Source organism: Grammomys surdaster, unplaced genomic scaffold, assembly GCF_004785775.1.
Source record: "Grammomys surdaster isolate TR1022 unplaced genomic scaffold, NIH_TR_1.0 126051, whole genome shotgun sequence".
In the NCBI taxonomy this organism is placed as follows: Eukaryota; Metazoa; Chordata; class Mammalia; order Rodentia; family Muridae; genus Grammomys; species Grammomys surdaster.
Genome location: NW_021620862.1, coordinates 3,033,146 through 3,052,258, shown reverse-complemented (window position 1 = coordinate 3,052,258; position 19,113 = coordinate 3,033,146). Strand labels below are relative to the sequence as shown.

The 19,113-nt window shown below is 35.4% G+C and overlaps 1 protein-coding gene across 4 annotated transcripts in view; it reads left to right on the top strand.

Moving 5' to 3' along the window:
* Positions 1-19,113, top strand: part of Akt3 (AKT serine/threonine kinase 3) — a 242,803-nt gene that overhangs the window by 109,185 nt on the left and 114,505 nt on the right. For all 4 annotated transcript variants that reach the window (XM_028755300.1, XM_028755298.1, XM_028755299.1 and 1 more), the window contains one exon: positions 17,785-17,910. In XM_028755300.1, coding sequence (XP_028611133.1) covers positions 17,785-17,910 — 126 coding nt within the window. The remainder of the gene's footprint in view (positions 1-17,784; positions 17,911-19,113) is intronic.

Genomic DNA, 19,113 nt, shown 5'->3' with positions numbered 1-19,113 from the left:
CTGTCCCTCACTTTGTCTCCATATTTGCTCCCTTGAGTATTTTGTTGCTCCTTGTAAGAAGGACCAAATCACCCCCACTTGGTCTTCCTTCTTCATGTGCTTCATGTGGCCTGTGAGTTGCATCTGTGTGTATTACTTTTAATGAGATTAGAAAGAAATGAAATGTTTGATAATAAATCCAACTTATTGCCTTTCCAGGGTCATGTAATATTGAATTAATAAAGGATTTCTATGATAGTATTGGCACCTATTATTTTTTAAATCAAGATCATTGTTAGTGAAAAATGTGGATAAAAACAGGACCAAATACAGTAAATAATGAAACTGAAGTTGTTTCATGTTTCATGTATGGTGTTGCGTGAATATGTGGAGGCCAGAGGTCGATGTCAGGCATCTTTGTCCTTCACTCTCCATCTTGTTAATTTTTGAGGTAGGAGTAACTCATTGGGAGCACACATGATCAGCTAGACTGGCTAGTCTGTGAGCCAGCCCCAGGGATCACTTGTTTCTGCTTCCCAAGTGCTGGGAATACCATCATGAACATCATGCCCAGCTTTGGAGATTGAACCTAGATTTTCATGCTTCTGTGGCATAAACTTTGTCAACTATCGTCCTAGTCCCTAAATTTATTTTATTTGCCTTTAAAAAATAATTAAAGACATGACTATCATGTATCTTCATATCCTTCCCTCTCGTAAGTCTTTTGCATTGGTTTTCTTTTTTATACCATAAGACATTTTAGTTTCTTAGCAAACAATTATATAATTCTGTGAGCAGATGTTTTGTGTGTGTTATAAATATTAATTATTTTTCTATTACTGCTGTTTCCGTTTTACAGAAGAGGGAGCCATGGCATGAAAAGAGTGATATGCCCATTTTGTCACTACCACACTTAGTGTAATACGTGGCATAACTGTCACTTGAATCTGGACAGTTGGGTTCACAACCACTGTGAGCAGGATGATAAAAGCATGTTGTTTGTGTAGCTGTCTATTCAAGTATCATCTGTGTCCTCTACTGGCTTTCCTCTGTGGCTCAGTTTCCTGGTGGCTGTCTCTGCAGTGAGGATATTACAATGCTTGCCCCTCATTTGACAGGATCCTTTGGGGTGAAACCTGAACACAGAGCTTAGCTGAGAATTTTTAAGCAAAGTCGGATTTTCTTGTAACCTGAACAATGAACATCTTAAATTACTGTTTAAGGAAAACAAGAATTTCGAAGGGCATGAATTTACTCTTAAAATGATAGATGTCATGGGTTCGACGATATGTTCTTTTCAGGGTCCCACATAACTAGAAGTTGATCATTGGAGAGATGTTTAGGCAAAGATATATGATAAAGTGCTATTCTTCCCACTAGTTTTATAAGCAGATGTGAAATGACAGCAGGTTGAACTACTTGACATTCCACCCTGTCCTCCCAACCCCCAGCACAGGCCTCCTGATTAGTGAGCTCTACAGTTGTGTCATACTTGCGCAGTAGAGACCAAAAGGGCAGTATGGAGTAATCCCAGGTTTGTTTTATACTGAGATATCCTAAGTTTTTCTGCCATGCGTGTGGCAGAATAGTGATAAGTTGTGTACTTATTTAATTAATAGTTATTTCTTAGCCTGATCTCTTCTAGATGTTGAACAGACATGGCAAACAGATTTGCATTATGTTACATTGTTTCATATTTGTTTTTTTAAGGCTATTTACTAAAATTATATATAAGATACTACTTAGATTTAAATATATATTGAGTATGATGTGCTAAAAATAGAAAATGTTTATACTATGGATGCTAATTTTTTTCTAATGAAACTATATGTTTAAATAAGTCAATTTCTTTGCAGATTTCTTTTCATTGTGTTGTTTTGAGGTAAAGTCTCTCCTCATAGCCCTGGCTGTCCTGGAACTCACTATGTATTCCAGGCTGGCCTCAAACTCACAGAGATCTGCTTTCCTCTGTATTTGCAGTACTTTTAACATTTCCACATTATTAAAATAGTGTAGAAATGACTTCATATTTAAATGAGGTATGGTGTAGAAATGGAGAGTTTTTGCAATGATGTAGAAAAAGAAAGCTCTGTTTTCACAGTGTACAAGGGCGTAAGTGAAAGCAAAATAATAATTTAGCTCACATTTAACCCAGCAGGAAGCTTAGTACAGATTGAGTAATTCTCCACAACATATATTCTTCTATGTAAACTAATCTCATGGTTTATTCTTCATTAAATTGCCAGGATGCTATTTTCTGTTGGCTAGATTATGTGCAGCGTTGAGTGTTCTCCACTCCCCCTTGATTTTCTCAATAAAATTTGATACTATAATACTCTTAGGATGTTTTGTTTAAGAGAATGATCAAATGTATTATTTCTTGGTGTAAGGTTGCCTTACATCCATAGGTGTCAGGGTTTAATTAACCAGGTTGCTGAGTATCATTAAACAAATACCAGAATGCTTAAAGTAATTTGGTAATTGTTAAGATTATGGAACATTTTAAATAAAATTTAGATAAAGCACTTACTTAGAGAAGTTAAAATAGATCTTCTAACATCTTACAGCAGTGGCTCTCAGCATTCCAGTAATGCAGCCTTTACTATAGTTCTGCATGTTGTGGTGACCCCCCCAACCGTAAAATTATTTTTATTGCTACTTTATAACTGTAATTTTGTTACTGTTATAAATCATAAGTGTCTGTGTTTTCTGATGGTCTTAGGAGACCCATGTGAAAGCGTTGTTCATCCTTACACCAAAGGGTCACAACCCACAGGATTAGAAACACTGCTTTTCACTATTTGGTGCATAGATTTTTAAAAATTGTTTTAGCTTCAAAGCAAAACATGGATTTTAACCTTCCTTAGGGAGTAGACATGAAAACTATACTTAATATAAAAATGACAAGTTCATGCATTATGCAGTGGAAGGAGAATTTCTTGATTATATTTCTCAAAATAATCATGAAGGAACATATGGAAAAGCAGAGAACTCTGGGTACATCTGGAAAGCTTTTCAGACATCTTGAAAGTACAATGCAGGTTCACCAAAATTGTAAAAAACTTCTATGTCACCAGTTGCAGTGGTAATATTGTCCAGTCCAGGAGTAGACCAACCTCTTAAAGAGGAGAGAGCAGGCAGTGCCTCCTCATTTTAGAATCTGCAGAGCAGCAACAGAATGTTAAAATGTTGAAAGGTGGTATAGTGAATTTGCCACAGACAACAAGTAGTATCAACGACCCTTTTCTCTAGGCATATGTATAGATATTTGGAAATGTCAGAGAGTCAGAGATGTTGCTGTTACTTAATGTGGTTAAAGACCCTGCATAGCTATCATAGTTTAGCCCTGATTAGTTAAAGGAGAAGGTAAGGACTTATTTGAAGGAATCAGTGAAGGAAAATGATATAACCTTTCTTCATCAGAAGTGAGTAAAGATTTTGTTTTTTTTTTTTTTTTTTTTTTTTAGAAAACTTGATTTGGGGTATGTCTGTATCCTAAACTATTATGTCCAAGTTGATTTCAAGCTTCTGGATTCAAGGAATCCTCTTTCTTCAGCCTCCTGACTATCTGAGACTCCAGATGTGTGTCAGAGTTCAGCTTCATAGATCCTTACACTTTTCTCACCTCTTTAGATTCTATATTTCATTCCTAACATTTTTTCCTATGTAGGAGGCTTAGATTTCTTAAAACTTACTTTTAATAAGGGTTCTAAAATCCTTGGTCACCCCCCCTTCTAGCCCACTGTCCAAAGGTAGGGGAGAAAAGATGGTAAATAGGACAAGGGGATATGGACCTATTTAGAAGTAGTTCCTTGGAGTGATTTCAGTCTGTTAGTCAGGACACTAGCTGTCCAGTTCAGTAATGTCAGGATAGCAAACAGGAATCAGCAGTGGTAGCACAATCTGACAGAAACTGCCAGGTCTCTGCCGCATTGTATCTGTTGTGTCCTATCTATACTTTCTCCAAACATCACATGTCCTCCCATGAGTCTTGCCTCAGCAGTACACCACATGAGTCGACCTCACGGTATGAGACTCTATCAACAAAACAGCATGTGAGTCTGTATTACTTGAAATATCCAGAAACTTCCACTTCATTACTAGACTTAACATTTTATGAGGGTTGGACTATACCTGCATAATCCATTTACATTTTAAGTACTTGTATGTATTTCAACACTAAATTATTTAAAACTTTTTAAGACATTATTTTCATTTTCTGTGTTTTTGGTCTGCATGTATGTTTGTCTGTCACAAGTACAGAGGTCAAAAGAGGGCATTAAATCTGAAACTGGAGTTAAGGATAGTTGTAAGGTACTACACAGGTGTTGGGATCTGAACCTGGGTTTCTCTGGAAGAGCAGTCAGTACTCTTAACCACTGAACCATCCCTTCAGCCTTACAACACTACATATTTTTTACTGATTCAATCTATCATACATCTTTATCCTAAATTCTAAAAACATGTTTTCACGGCATACTCTTTGATGTGTGGTCTTCATTGATTATTTAGAATGAGTGACCTGGAGTCTATATTGTCTTTGGTGTGTTTTGTAGAGAAATCTATTTTTTGTTTTGATTTATTTTGTTTTTAGTTTATTCAGACTAACACATATTTAGAACCATTTGATGAGAGTTGTTCAGGGGCATTGGTAGAGATCACAAAAGAATTTAGCATGTTTAATTTACTGAAGGATAAAGAAATAACGTATTCAAGTGACTCAGTGAAAAGGAAGTGACAATCTAAACATTAAAATCTGCAAAATCTGTAAAAATAAATTATACATATGTATGAGTGTGCATGTACTTACATGGATGTCACAATGCAGACATATATATTTCTATATGGAGATAAGTTTATTAAAGTTTTAAGCTGTATATTAAAATAAAAACCAAAACCTTTTTAATTTCTTTTGGATCATCATTATCTTTTATTAAATATGTTGAATAAACATGAGAATGCCTTACTGAGCATCGCTCTTAATGGAATAATTTACTATTCTCTGAGTTATAAACTATATTCTTTAGATTTAAGTAATAATATATTTTAATAAGGACAATATGCAAAAATTATTTTTACTTTAAAGTTATTTCATATAGACCTTGTACATTTAAAAAGTAGTACAAAACTTTACTATGCTGTGAAGAACATGAAATAAAATTACTAAGATTATTTTTAAATATCTACAAAACAATAATGATAATTTCAATGATCAGCATGTTTCTTCTCCCAGAGAGACATGAACAGGGTTCCATATATAGGTTATTTGATGCCTTTATATAAAACTACAACAGGCAGGCTTAAACACTGCAGATATTGTGTTATATTTATTATCATGTACTTTCTTATATAATATTTGGTTTTAAGATACTTAAGCTATATCACATATTGTTGCATTACAAGGTATGTTTTTGTTTGTGGGGATTATATTTGCTTATGAAATCCACTGATGGAAAAATATTTACTTTATTCTTTTAAGAAGTTCATGTGTTTAAATTTAGTTTGTGCTTGTCAATAAATAAACAACTAAATGTAATGTGAATCATGAAGTTAAATAGATTTTTATGCAGATGGTGACATTAAATTTTTTTGGGGGGGGGTCTGAGGTTAAAAAATAAAGTCCATGAAGACTTTCTTTTAGAGTACTGCTGGAGATAGTTTGTTGAAATATTTAAGTTTCATGAAATGTGCTAGTTTTTTTCTTAGTGTCTAAAGGCATCTATTAGAATTGTGTGTGTGTGTGTGTGTGTGTGTGTGTATGCATGTGCATGAACAAGTATGAGAATGAGCACACATGTATATAGGTGAACATATATTTGTGTGCATATGAGTATGGAGGCAAAGGTGTCTTCATGTATTACTCTCCACCTTATATACTGAGCCAGGATTTTTCGCTTGAACCCAGAGCCTGAACATTCTACTAGTTTAGCTGTATCATTCCAGAGATTTCCTGTCTTTGCCTTGCCCATACTGGGATCACAGGCTGGTGATTTTGAGGGGTCTAGGATCTAACTCTGATGGTCAGGCTTCCAAAACAAGTGCTTTTGCCTGCCAAACCATCTCCTCAGCTCCTAGAAATTTTTAAATTCATAAAAATTTTTCATAAAACTAGGTAAGATGTGACCAGTCCTTGGGAGGCTAAGGCCTAGAGGATTGCTTGAGCTTAGTTCAAGGTGAACCTGGACAGTACAAGGAAATCCCATCAGAAAAGGAAAAGAAATTCTAAAAGCTCTGAGACGTCTCTTTACTTTTCTGATCCTTTATCCTTGTCTTAAAGAGTATGATTTGAACTAATGCTGTATTTAGATATTGCATAGTGTTTCCATTTCTTTAGTCAAAAAAAGTATTTCCAGGCTGGTGAGAACTACTCTGTGGTAAAAAACGTGCACTGCGCTTCAGAGGACTCAAGCTTGGTTTCCAGAACCCATGTCATGCTGTTCACAATTTTCTGTTTCTAGCTCCAGGGACCCTAAACCCTCTTCTAGACCCTGGAGGTACCTGCACTAACTATGCACATGTCCTCTCCACATATGTACTAAAATAATAAAAATAAATATTAAAAAGAAAAGTTTTATAGACCTCTCCAGCTTAAAAGACTGTTTTTTGATTTATAATACACATTTATTGTTCTCTAATTATATGAATATTTCTGGATAAGTACAAGGCTGATTATAAATTGTATTAATTAGCAATAGTTCCATTTAATAACAAAATCTAGTGCCTAATATTTGCCAAGCAGAATCTTAAGAGCTGCTATATTATGTCCCTACATAATTTGTACTATGATAATTCTCATTTCCTAGTTGAGATGTGGATGAGGGTAAGTTCTTTTAGTTAAGCAGTGCCATAATCATGCTTTACATATAAAGTGTGTGCCTCAAAGAGGCACCAAGCCATCACAGTACAGGGTAATTTAACTCAGGATGGCATCAAACACACAATCCTGCCTCAGCCTCCAGAGTGTTAATTGCAGGTGTGTGCCACCATGTCTGGCCACTGAGGGAATTAAGAAGTAGAGTGTGTGTGTGTGTGTGTGTGTGTGTGTGTATGTATACATATGTATACACACACACACACACACACACACACACACACACATATATTTTTTTTTTCAAAAAATCCCTCAAGCCTAGTTTGTGAAGTTTGGTTAGCTTTTAGTTCTGTAACACATCAAGTAGAAGTCACCACTGGTAACTTAAACGGTAATATCATGCTTATATTTTAATAATTTAAGTTTATTTACTATTACAAATTAGGGTCTTCAATTTTCTATGGGGAAATAAGAATCTAATCTCATGTCCTACCCCATGCTATAAGGAGCATATTTTTAATAAGATTTTTATAATTGAATTCTAAATGATTGATTTATGAGATTTGTGAAAATTAATGCTATAATTAATCAAATCAGTTGAATTCGGTTGCATCTGTTTTAATAAGGCCAAATTTATTTTACCTAATTGTTATTATTATATATTTTTAGCCTAGCCCATGTTAGCATGAAACGTTGAGGGTAGGTCTCTAGTTTATGAGTATGAATGCAGTGTTTCCCACTGGTTTATCTTTAATCTTGCTTCTAACTTTATCTCTTTTTTTTATAGATAAAGTTTCTTCCATAAAACCTAACCTTAAGACAGAAGGGATATTTAACACCCCAGTTCACCTTTAGGAGCAGAAGCCTGAGTTATGTTTATGCATATTGTCTAGTTAGCTATCTGAATAAATGTGGACATATCCAATCAAATACATATCAGAGACTGCTGGAACATTTCATCTGTTTTTGGTCTAGACATATAGACCCCTAATTCTTACTATGGTACTTTCTGGTGTCTTCATCAGAAAGTTTTAAAAACTACAGTGATGATTCTTAATGAAGTACTAATGAATAATAGAATAAAGCTTATATATGAAGACTGATTTTAAAATGAAGACATTAAACAATGTAATTTGTCACTCGATGAACAACTTCAGGAGACCCAGACTTAAATGTCTTATCACTTTTCCCCCCAATATAATCCATTTGAATAGGCTGTGAAAAATTTTAGGCTTTAGCCAAAACAAAATTATCATTTGTGCCCATTTTTTTAATAATGGGAATCTCCTCAAAACCATTGGGATTATTTGTTGTAATATAGGAAATGAATTATTAATTAAAAAGAAAGTTGGCCAAGACCCCAACTGTAGAATTATCATAACCTAGTAGAGCTCAGAACTGTTAAAACAAAAACATTTCTTACAGACCTACAGTTCACAAATGGATTCTCTGCTGCTTATAAAAATGGTTTGACTTTTTTGTTTGCATTTACAAGAAATTGACTGAGTAAGCTGTATCTCATGCTAAAATGATAATGGCTCATTAGATTTATTTTTGTGGTTGTTATATAAACAAATCTTTGGGAGCTAGAGAGATGGCTCAGTGGTTAAGAGCACTGACTGCTCTTCCAGATGTCCTGAGTAATTCCCAGCAACTACATAGTGGCTCACAACCATCTATAATGGGATCCAGTACCTTCTTCTGGTGTGTCTGAAGACAGTGACAGTGTACTCACATACATAAAATAAATAAATGAATCTTTAAATAAACAAGTCTTTGATGATAGTACATATAAAAACTTTTTCATTTCTTAGGGTGGGTATATTAAACAACAACTACAATGATGCCTTATAACAACAAATATTTCTATCACAATCATGACAGCCACAACAGAGGAAAACAGTCATGAGCAAGGTTACTCTTCCTTCAAAAGCTTTTGGAGGTAATCTGTTCATTATTATTATTTATGGTAGATCAAGGTTTGTTTTTTTTTTTTTTTAGTTTGTACTGAATCTTCTGCCATTGTTTCTATAGTCACCTGCTTCCTTTCTTCGTGTCATGTTTACTCTTCTGTCAAATCTGTTATTCAAAGTGTATTTTAAATTTATATGGGGGATACCTGGATAACCTAGGAAAAGCTGCTTTAAAAATCTGTAACCTCCTTGCCTCTCTTGCAAAATTAGATGACACTCTTTCTCTTCTATAGAAAAAGGTAATATTAACAAGTTCCAGAGATTGAGATTTATACCTCTTTTGAAAGTCTATCATTTAGTAATTACATTACTCCAAAATGCTAGAATCCTTTCTGGGAAACTAAAAGACCATACATGGAATGGTGGTCCCATAATATTGATTATAGAGATGAAAAATTATGTAGTCATAGTAAAATTCATTACTTATGTGGTTGTGGTGATTTTTAATGTAAAAAAACCTTTGGAGGTAGTTGTGCAAAACTATGCCATAATTATATAATGATTAGTACTTGATAATGATTTGATGGATATTGGCTTACATATTTTTTATACTGTGCTTTCAATCACTAGGGTCACTTCTACTTAATTAAAAAATGTACACAGTAAGATATTGCACTTAGTTTAGACACTAGTAACTTGTGTTTATTTATCCTGGCTTTTTATTACATCATTTCTTCTTGGTCTTGACTTAATCTTATTTTGTTCATTGTAACCCTAGGAGCAATAGGTTATACATGTACACTACACACAGGCAAGGGGACTAGGTATGTGGTGGCTGTATGATCTAGATGTATTCAGTAATGTTTGCATAGTGACAGCATTGCCTAAGGACATACAACTGATAACACCTCTGACGATAGGCAAAGTCTAACGACTCATACTGGAAACACTAGATTTTAAAGTGTGTATACCTCTCATCGAAGAGGGTAAGGAAGAAGTAGAAGCACAAGTTACAGTTGTTAAGTTAGGAAAAGGTTGTGCTGGTGTCTTTATCCAATTGTTTCTACAGTGATTCTTGAAGTTTAATATTAGCTTAGACGCAAGAACTACCTTTAAAAAATAGGATTATGGGGGCTGGGAAATGGCTTAGTCTCTACAGTGCTTGATGCACAAGTATAAGGACTTGAGATCAGATCCTCAGTACCCATGTCAAGAGCTGGGTGCAGAGGTTCAGACCTGAAATCCCAGAATTTGGGATGCAGAGACAGATCCTAAAGCTATTCTTCTTACTCAGTTCATATGCATGTGCATATGCATGCACATGAACACGAACACATTGCATCACAGCTAAAAGCATTATGGCTTGTTGTTAGTAGTTTATCTTAATGATTAATTACATGAATTTTTGTTGTTGTTATTCTAGGCATATAGGCTCGTAAAATCTAAGATTTTCTGTTTCTACTTCATAGAACAGCCTTATGACATGTTCTTTTCTTGAGCTCTCCTTGCTGGAATTATTTCATTAGTGGCATAACTATTTACATAATTTTTCATGATTGCTTGGAAAAGGCCCATTTAGGACTCCTTAGGCTATAGAGACAGTTCTACCTGAGTAGTACTTGTTCTTCACTGTCCTCATTGCCATCCCAGGGAGTCATGAAAAACTAATGTTTCATATAGTTGCAGGCTAGGAAAGTTTTCCTCTCTATTGGGCCTAGTGAAACAACAACAGACACTGCCCTTTTTGTTATTCTCTCACTTGCAGCCTTTATGTCTTATGTAAGGATCATTCTTCAGACGCAAATGCATTCATTCCATTTGTGGAAATAGAAAAGGTATATTTAATAAGTCCAGCACACCATGCTAAAATATTTTTTTTCTTCAGAATTTTTGTAGAATCCTATAAAAAAGAGGTTCTTTGCCCTCTGTTCTCTGCTTTTGCCTGCTGAAAATATTTAGTACCTTTCTCCAGATGCTAGTTAGGCACATCTATCTGAACTCTGGTGGAATATTGGAAAAAGCTCCATGAAGTTAGAGGTTTGCTTTTTTTTATTTTGGGTGGTGGGGAAGGGGTTACAATTTGTGTCCCCAGCACCTTCAAGTGAGTGAGTGAGTGAGTGAGTGACTGACTGACTGACTGAATGAATGAATGAATGAATTAATTAATTAATATACTGCAACTTCATTTATGTTGTAGATGAAAAATGACAAGAAAACAGAAAGCAAATTAGAAATCTTGATTGAAAATTTGACACTCAACTTTAGTGTGGTGGCCAGCTCAATCGCTGAATAAATTAATCAGTTCAAAATTATTAAAAATATATTCAAGAATACTGCTAATTTTTCATTTAGTGGAAAAGAAGTTTTCTGTTTCTCATTTTTTTTCTTTCGTGGAAATAATTTTATACCTGTGTGGTTGTTGTACATTTTTCTTAAGGGATATATAATAGACTCATTTTCACAGAACTTCTGACAGCTCTAAGGTCATAATTTTTATTCACTATTTTCTGAACATGTAAATACTTAAGATGATAAAGGAAAATTAGGTTTTGAAATCAAATTTTGCTTTTGCTTTTACAATAACATTTTCTGAATGAATGTGTTCAGTTTGATTTTACATGAGAAGAAATGATTCTAATTTATGATTTTGTCTTTATATTTTTCAAATGAATTTGTTTCATTTTATCTTTGTTATAATTATGAAATTATTAATGCTGTTCATCTTGACTGACATTTACTGTATCAGTATACATCTGTTCTTGTTAACAACAGCCTTTGGAACCTAAATGCTACATCATTGATTAGATATTGACACCTAACAATTATAAAATTATATAGGAATGCATAATTAAATAGGGAAGGATCAAATAATAAGGACAGTCAACACAGGAACAACTTTTTGGTGCTGAATAGGAACTGTGAACTTAAGTAAATATGTGATTCCTAAGGATGAATTTTTTTTTTTTTTTAGTAAAAGTAGAGAAGGCATCAGGTATATGTATGTCAATATTTATCTACCTATATGCTTAAATCCTTCCTTTATTTACTATGAATATCAAGTGATAGGCAATAAGTAGAGTATATCACTGCAAGCCAACAAAGCATGACAGTAGTTGCTGAGATAATAAAAAATGAGCTCCAAGGGCAAAGAGTAGAATTTTGGAAAACATGTCTGCTATCATGAGCTTTAAAACTTTTTCAGTACTTGAGTTTTTTTTAAAAAATGAAATTGATTAGTGATAACAAATATAACTATGTAAACTGTTTTAACTGTGAAAGTTGAACTGTTTAATCAGTATCTGTATGACTAATACATATTTTTAAACTGTGTACAGTATACAAGAGTTATTCAAGATGCAATCTGAATAAACTAACAGCTGTTTGAAAAGGCTTCCCTTCTTCAGTCACCACTTGAGTTTTATTCTCTTCTTACATTTCAACCAGAGCAATATACTCTAATAAACTGAGTGTATTAACAGAAAAGGAAGTCCAGCTATTTGTGTTTAGATGTTGGTAGGAATGCTGTACAGTGCTGCTGATGTTTTACTAAAAGGTCGGGGTGTGGCCTTAACTTGTAGTCCCTTGCCTTTGCCTTCCTAGTGCTAGGGATACATGCTACCATGCTGCTCAGGTAGAAGCGATATGTGTGTGTGTGTGTGTGTGTGTGTGTGTGTGTGTGTATACACATACAAATACATATATATCTCATATATATAAACATGATACATATATGTTAATGTATATGTTACATTAAATGCAATGAGTTTGCTTTTTTTGGTTTTCTTTGTTTTCTGAGACAGTATTTTACTTTGTAGCCTTGGTTGGGCTAGAGTTCATTCTGTAGACCAAATTGATCTTGAACTCAGAGAGCTCTATCCATCTGTCTCTGTCTCCCGAGTGTCGGGATTTAAGGAATGCTCCACATGCCCATCAAGTTGTGTTAGTGTAAAAATACATTAGAGCAGAAAGATTGGAAAAATAATGGAGTAAGCACACAGATAAGAGTAACCTGGAGTTGATGTGTTAGTAGAAGCTGTGGTGAATGTATGGGGAAAATAATTGAGAACATTAGCATAGGCTTGATGTAAAGCAGTAATGGGCCAGTTAGGTAAGGCTGGCAGGTCGAGAAGTTTGTTCTGACTTACTACTGGTAGCATAAGGCATGGTAGAAGTCAAGTGCTAGGTTTAAACTTGGTCAAAAGAACAAGCTGCTTTGTATCAAATGTAAACGTTTCAGATTTTTGTAGTTTTGAGATTCAGCACTTACTAATAGTAGGAGACCAGATAACCACATGGTTTCCTCTTCCCTTTCAGCTTTTTCCTCTTTCTCTTCCACCCTTCTCCTTCCTTCCTCCCTTGCTGAAACACTTACTCCATAGACCTCCACCCCCACGTCTTGATTTGTCGCTCAGCATGGGCTGGTATTCATGGTGATGCTCCTACTTCAGTCTCCTCTAGTGTTGAGAAAACAGATGTGAACTTGTTGTGATAATATTTTAAATGATGGCACCTGATCTAGTTTTTTGTTATGGAGCCGCCATGTTTCCAACTAGGCTAGGCCTGAGGTCACAAGTAGCGGCAGTGTGTTCTCACCACTGCCTCACTGCTGCTGCAGCTCAGGACACAGGCTCAAGCTTCTAGCTGAGGCAGCCAGATCGGCACTGGGCCTGCCACCCACGAGAAGCCAGTGTGGGAGATGGCTCTGCCGATCTTCCATGCTGTCTTCACAAGGCTGTGTTGATCTTAGACCATCCTGCCAATGAAGCGGGGCGGTAGAAATAAGACTCTAATGTTTAAAAGTTATCCAAAGGCTTTATATGTTTGGTAATGCTCAATAACAAGATGTCCACACAATCAGAGGTGTAACCCAATACCCAACCTAGATAATCAGTTACCTTTGATTGCTAGAAACATGCGTACATCTGTTTCCATGTTCCCCTCTCTCCAGTCTTCTCCTCTAGCTGTTCCTCTTCCTTCTCCTTTTCCTTTCCTTACTCCTCCTCTTCCTCTACTTACTCTTCCCACCTTAGCTCCTCCCAATTTGCAGGAAAAATATGCCATTACATATTAACCTTCCTGTTGCAAAAAATCTTTCTCTCAAAATACAAATAGAGTACAACTATACCAATTTGTATCAGTAAGGTACAAGATAGACCTAATACCCAGTCCATCATTTTGTCAACTAAACAGAACCTCTGTCATCTCTCCTAACTAAAAGACTTAGTTCTGAACCTGGCTTGTGTCCTGGCTTCAGAATGAATGCCATCTGAAAATCATCCTCTCAAATCTGTTCTCTCAAAGTAAATAGCCTTGGTTGGCTATGAGACCACAAGTCTTCAATCCCATCAGAAATCCAGAATGACTAAATTAACTGAAGATATGGGAAGCACAAAGCATAGCTTCGAAAACTTAGCCAATTTATAGAGACTGCTGATTACCTGGACAATCCTTTACTTCAAAACATTGGAGCATCTGGTCTTCAGCCTTCTGGACCAGGATCATCTGACAGACCTAGTAATGCAGAATTTTTAAGGGCTGATCACTCTGTCTTGGCAGATATAATCAGTTGACTATTCCACAAGTGTGTCCTTTTTCTGGAGAGTATATTGTCTGTAGATGAAAAGAGGCAATTTTTGCCTAATGGCTGTCTCACCACAACTGGAGTAACTCCAAAGATGCTCAGTTTCTTCTTAGAATCCAAGACAGGGAAGCTGTCAGGAGCAGACAGGTCTCTAATCAGAATGAACATTTATACAGAAATATTTGTAACGTCAATTCTGTGAACTTCTGACATTTTTGAAAACCAACTACCTATGTAAAGCAATCTGGACTATTGTCCATTAACTCTTTCTCAGCTATTTCTAATTAAAATCTGGAAAATACCCTAACAATCAACTCAGAGCCATGAATTTGTTATTGGCCCTTAACTCACAGGCTAATGATTTCAGGTCAGTTAAAAAAGTTAAAGGACTGGGTCTAAGCCTTGTACCCACCAGTTTTAACTTAATAGAAGAAAATATACCAATGAAACCCTCGAACTTGAAATCAAAATAAATTTTGTACCATTTAAGAAATTTTAACTTCAGCTTAATAACAGTTATACAGGCTTCTACCAGATAGGCTATGGCTATGTAATCAATTCTAACTGTTCTTCCCCGTTCCAATAAAACCTTACTTTTCCCTAGAAGGACAGCCCAATATTAACCACCTCAGTCCCTAAGCCCAGGGAATAGGGGCACCAACTCTTCATTAACTTCTTCAAGCTGAATTTGGACGTTGAGATATTAGAAGAGGGGCGGGGGGAAGGGTAAATTGATAAGCCTCTGACATCTGTGTCTTCACTGCGTCCAGCTGAAATTCCAGGACATCAGAGGTTCGAGCAGGTCTGCTCAGCTTGCTTGATGAGTAGATACATCAAGGCTGTGTATTCTGCAATATACAATTCTCAAAACAAATCTTAGTATCAAGATAATTTTTTGTTTGAATTCTGGAATCTAGTCTTCTGGAAGCCTACCTCTGTCATGACTAATCCATCTAATTCTGGGAGGTAGAAATACCTTAATCATCTCTTCTGAAAACACTTGGAGAAAACCTTTTCCCCAAAACAGAATTTCCTTGAGCCACTAACCAGAAAAACCTTTATCTTGACCTCTTTCCCAGAGGAAAAATATAACCACAAAACTGAAAATCACACCCAGCTTGAAAATAAAATCAATTTAATAACTAAAATACTGCACGTGCCTATTCTTAGGCCTTTCCTATTTTGCCAAGCAGGAAATGAACCCAGTATTCCCGTGAGGCCCATGTTAAATAGAACCCGAGTCTCCTGTGAGGCAATATAACTTTATATCTTCTGAATACACCTGATTTACACTATCTTTCTGTTCAGCCCTCTGCCTAGAACAGTTCTTCATTTATACCATCTATCTGTTTGCCTTTGTACTCCAGAGCAGCCTCCAGTTGTACACTGCACTCTCTACTCTAGAGTCAGTGACAATTTTCTCTAAGTTCCAAACCATAGGCTAAAATCCCCACGTGATTCGGACAAATCTGTTTATAAATCTTTCCTAAAAGCAAATAATCCCTATATTGTAACTTTATACTTAAATCAGTAACTGCTCCACAATGGAGGCTTATTTATTTGGCTGTCTTGACTCAGAGAAGCTAATAATGTATGCCTGTCTAGGCACAGAGCCACAGACAGATTTTCTCTACCTATCTTTGTTCTGAACCACAGGCGAGATTCCCACGTGAATCAGACAAAACTGTTTCTAAATCTATCGTAAAAACAAATAATCTCAATTTTAATTCACAGTTCAAATCTCTCTGTGCTAGAAGTAAGCTACTTTCTTCTTTTCTTTCTTTTTGTTTTGTTTTGTTTTGTTTTTGTTTTTCTAGACAGGGTTTCTCAGTATAGTCCTGGCTGTCCTGGAACTCACTCTGTAGACCAGGCTGGCCTCAAACTCAGAAATCCACCTGCCTCTGTCTCCCAAGTGCTGGATTAAAGGCATGCGCCTCCACTGACTGGCCACTTCCTTCTTTTCTTAACAAAAAACAACCTGCATTTCCTCACAGCAGGGGACAAGTAGGTTTTAGTTCAAAGTTCCCGCACTAGGAGTCATGTGACTTATCTCAGAGCTTACTCACTCACTTTCTTTTTTTTTTTTTAAAAAAAAATACAACTTTTACTCTCAGGTGAAATAGACTTAAATTTCTAGTGAAGTCGTCGCCACTTGTGGTAATATTTTAAATGGCAGCTCCCAACCTGGTTTCTGATTAATCAGCCAGTCATCATCCCAACTAGGCTAGGCCTGAGGTCATGAGCAGCAGCGTGTTCTCACTGCTGGGATGCTCAGGCGGCCAGAGACACCAGCCCTGCCACCCATGAGAAGACAGTGTGGGAGATGGCTCTGCCACTCTTCCATGCTGTTTCCACAAGGTTGGGCTGAGCCCAGACCAGCTGCCATCCTCGTGGTACCCAGTAGAAACGAGACTCTAATGTCAAAAGATTATCTAATAGCTTTATATATTTGGTAATGCTCAAATAACAAGACACCCACACAATTAGAAGTGTTTTAACCGATTAACTAACCTAGATATAAGTTGTTACCCATGGCTGCTCCTGATACATGTGGTTCCTCATTGCTCCGACATCTCTGCCTCCTCCCTAGCTCCTCCTCTTCCTCTCCTTCCGCTTCCTCTTTTTACTCCTCCCACCTTAGCTCCTCCCAACTTGCTGGGGAAATATGCCGCTATGTCTGGTTTGCCATTGAGCTATTAAGGCTCTGCTGTTTCAAATGGGATATTTTGGTAGATAGGTGGAGCTCATATGTAAATCTAGTAAAATGTACATTTATATACGGTTAGTCATGCCCTGTAACTGTATTGTGCTGAACTGGTTTCCATATGTAACTTTGATGTGGTTTTGAGCTTTATTAACTCATGTTCTTTCAATTTTATGACTTGGTCACAGCATTGTGTGAAAGGTTATTTTCCTAGAAAGAGGAAGCTAAGGTCAAGATTGACAAGGAAATACATCCTGTAATAATCCTACCCTGGAGGCTAAGGCAAGAAGAGTGAGTTTGAGGCAAACCTGGAAGACCTTGTCTTAAAAAGGAAAAGGAATTGACTTCTTTCTCCTTGTTTGAAAACCAAAAGCCAAAAAGGCATATTAGTGGTCATGAAAGTGGAACATGTATTTCACACTCTGCTTATGATCTGTTTTTCCTGCAGTTCGTAAATACTACTTATGAAATTACTAGGGCATTCTAAAATGGCTGAAAATATGCTTTAACAGCCAACTGATAAAGTAAAAAACTGAACGAAATGTATATTCAGAAGAATGATTCTCTGAAGGAATAACAATCCAAATGAATAACCAAAGTATGAAAACATTAAAAACAAAATGTCTAGGGTTTATTAAATCTTAATTATAGACTTATTTTCTTTGGTAATTCAAGTTAAAAGAAAATTACCTCATTAAAATTTTGGTGGTCAGTGTTACCGGATGTGTTAAACCATTATTTTTTCCTTAAATATTACTTCATTTTTGGCATTAACATGTGTGCTCTTTCCATGTAGGAGAATATATAAAAAATTGGAGGCCAAGATACTTCCTTTTGAAGACAGATGGCTCATTCATAGGTTATAAGGAGAAACCCCAAGATGTGGACTTACCCTATCCCCTCAACAACTTCTCAGTGGCAAGTAAGTCAATGACAATTGTTAGTTCACCTTGGGTCCACTTATCTGCATGATGGTATGTGGCAGGTTTGTTTATGGATCTTTAGAAACCAGTGCAAAAGTTTGTTTACATTTAATGGAAAGAAATGATAAACTCTGTAAGAAATGTCAACTCCTTATGACAGGGACTTATAATCTTATGCAGTGCAATATAGTTTGCTGTTTTCTGTATTTAGAGTTGAATGTAATAAATATAGTTGCTCATCTATGCAACTTAAGTTTTTTTTATATAAGATGTAAAAAAGGACCTATGATCTGGGTTGTAAGATGTTATCTTACTTTCTGCATTACTTCACAGAATTCCCTGTCATTGTTTTGTTGTTTAGCTTATTATAGAAATGTTTTTTATTAGAAATCATTTCCTGGGGTTATTTTATATTTTTAGTTATATTCATATTTTTTAGTATATCTAACAAAATGTTGATAGTTTATTTAGAAATCTTGTTGTCATTGAATTTTTTAATTGAAAGATGTCCATGATGATAATAACAATGATTATTTTTATTTTCATGTTTGACCAAGCTTTTAAATGGTTTATACCTACTGATTCAATTAAAGGATTTTCCTGTGTTTATCCAGAACTAAAGCAGTTTCAAGTTCAAATTGGCATATAGAAGAAGAACTAGGTACAGTCTAGTCTACAGTGTTAAAGTTTTTAATTAGATGACCTCCTTTACTCTATTTTAGTTGGATGATATATGTTAGATATGATAGAAAAAGATGGGAGAACTTAAATTTGTGAGCATAATTAAATAACCAAAAGATCCAGAAAAGAAAACATTTCTTAAGTATTACAGAATTCACTTTACCACAAAAGAATTTCAAACTTTATTTCCAGTTTTTAAAATAAAGGTAAAAGATGATGGAATTACAAATAATTGAAGAAGGATACTATTTTTCTAAAATTTTATCAAAAAAATTTATGTGGAACATATTTTGATGAATACTTCTATGAGAACTTCCTTGGGAACTAATTTTAAAACCCTTCGCATTCATATCTTTGCTCTCTTGTGTAGTGAACTCTTATTTTTTAAATGAAAGCTTCCTATCATTATATGTTATAAATGCATATATGTGCATGTATATGTGTGTATTAAGAAAAAAAGCCTTTTCTCTATCAAAACATGTTCATTATATACTAGTGGCTATGGCAAGTAAGAAATTATT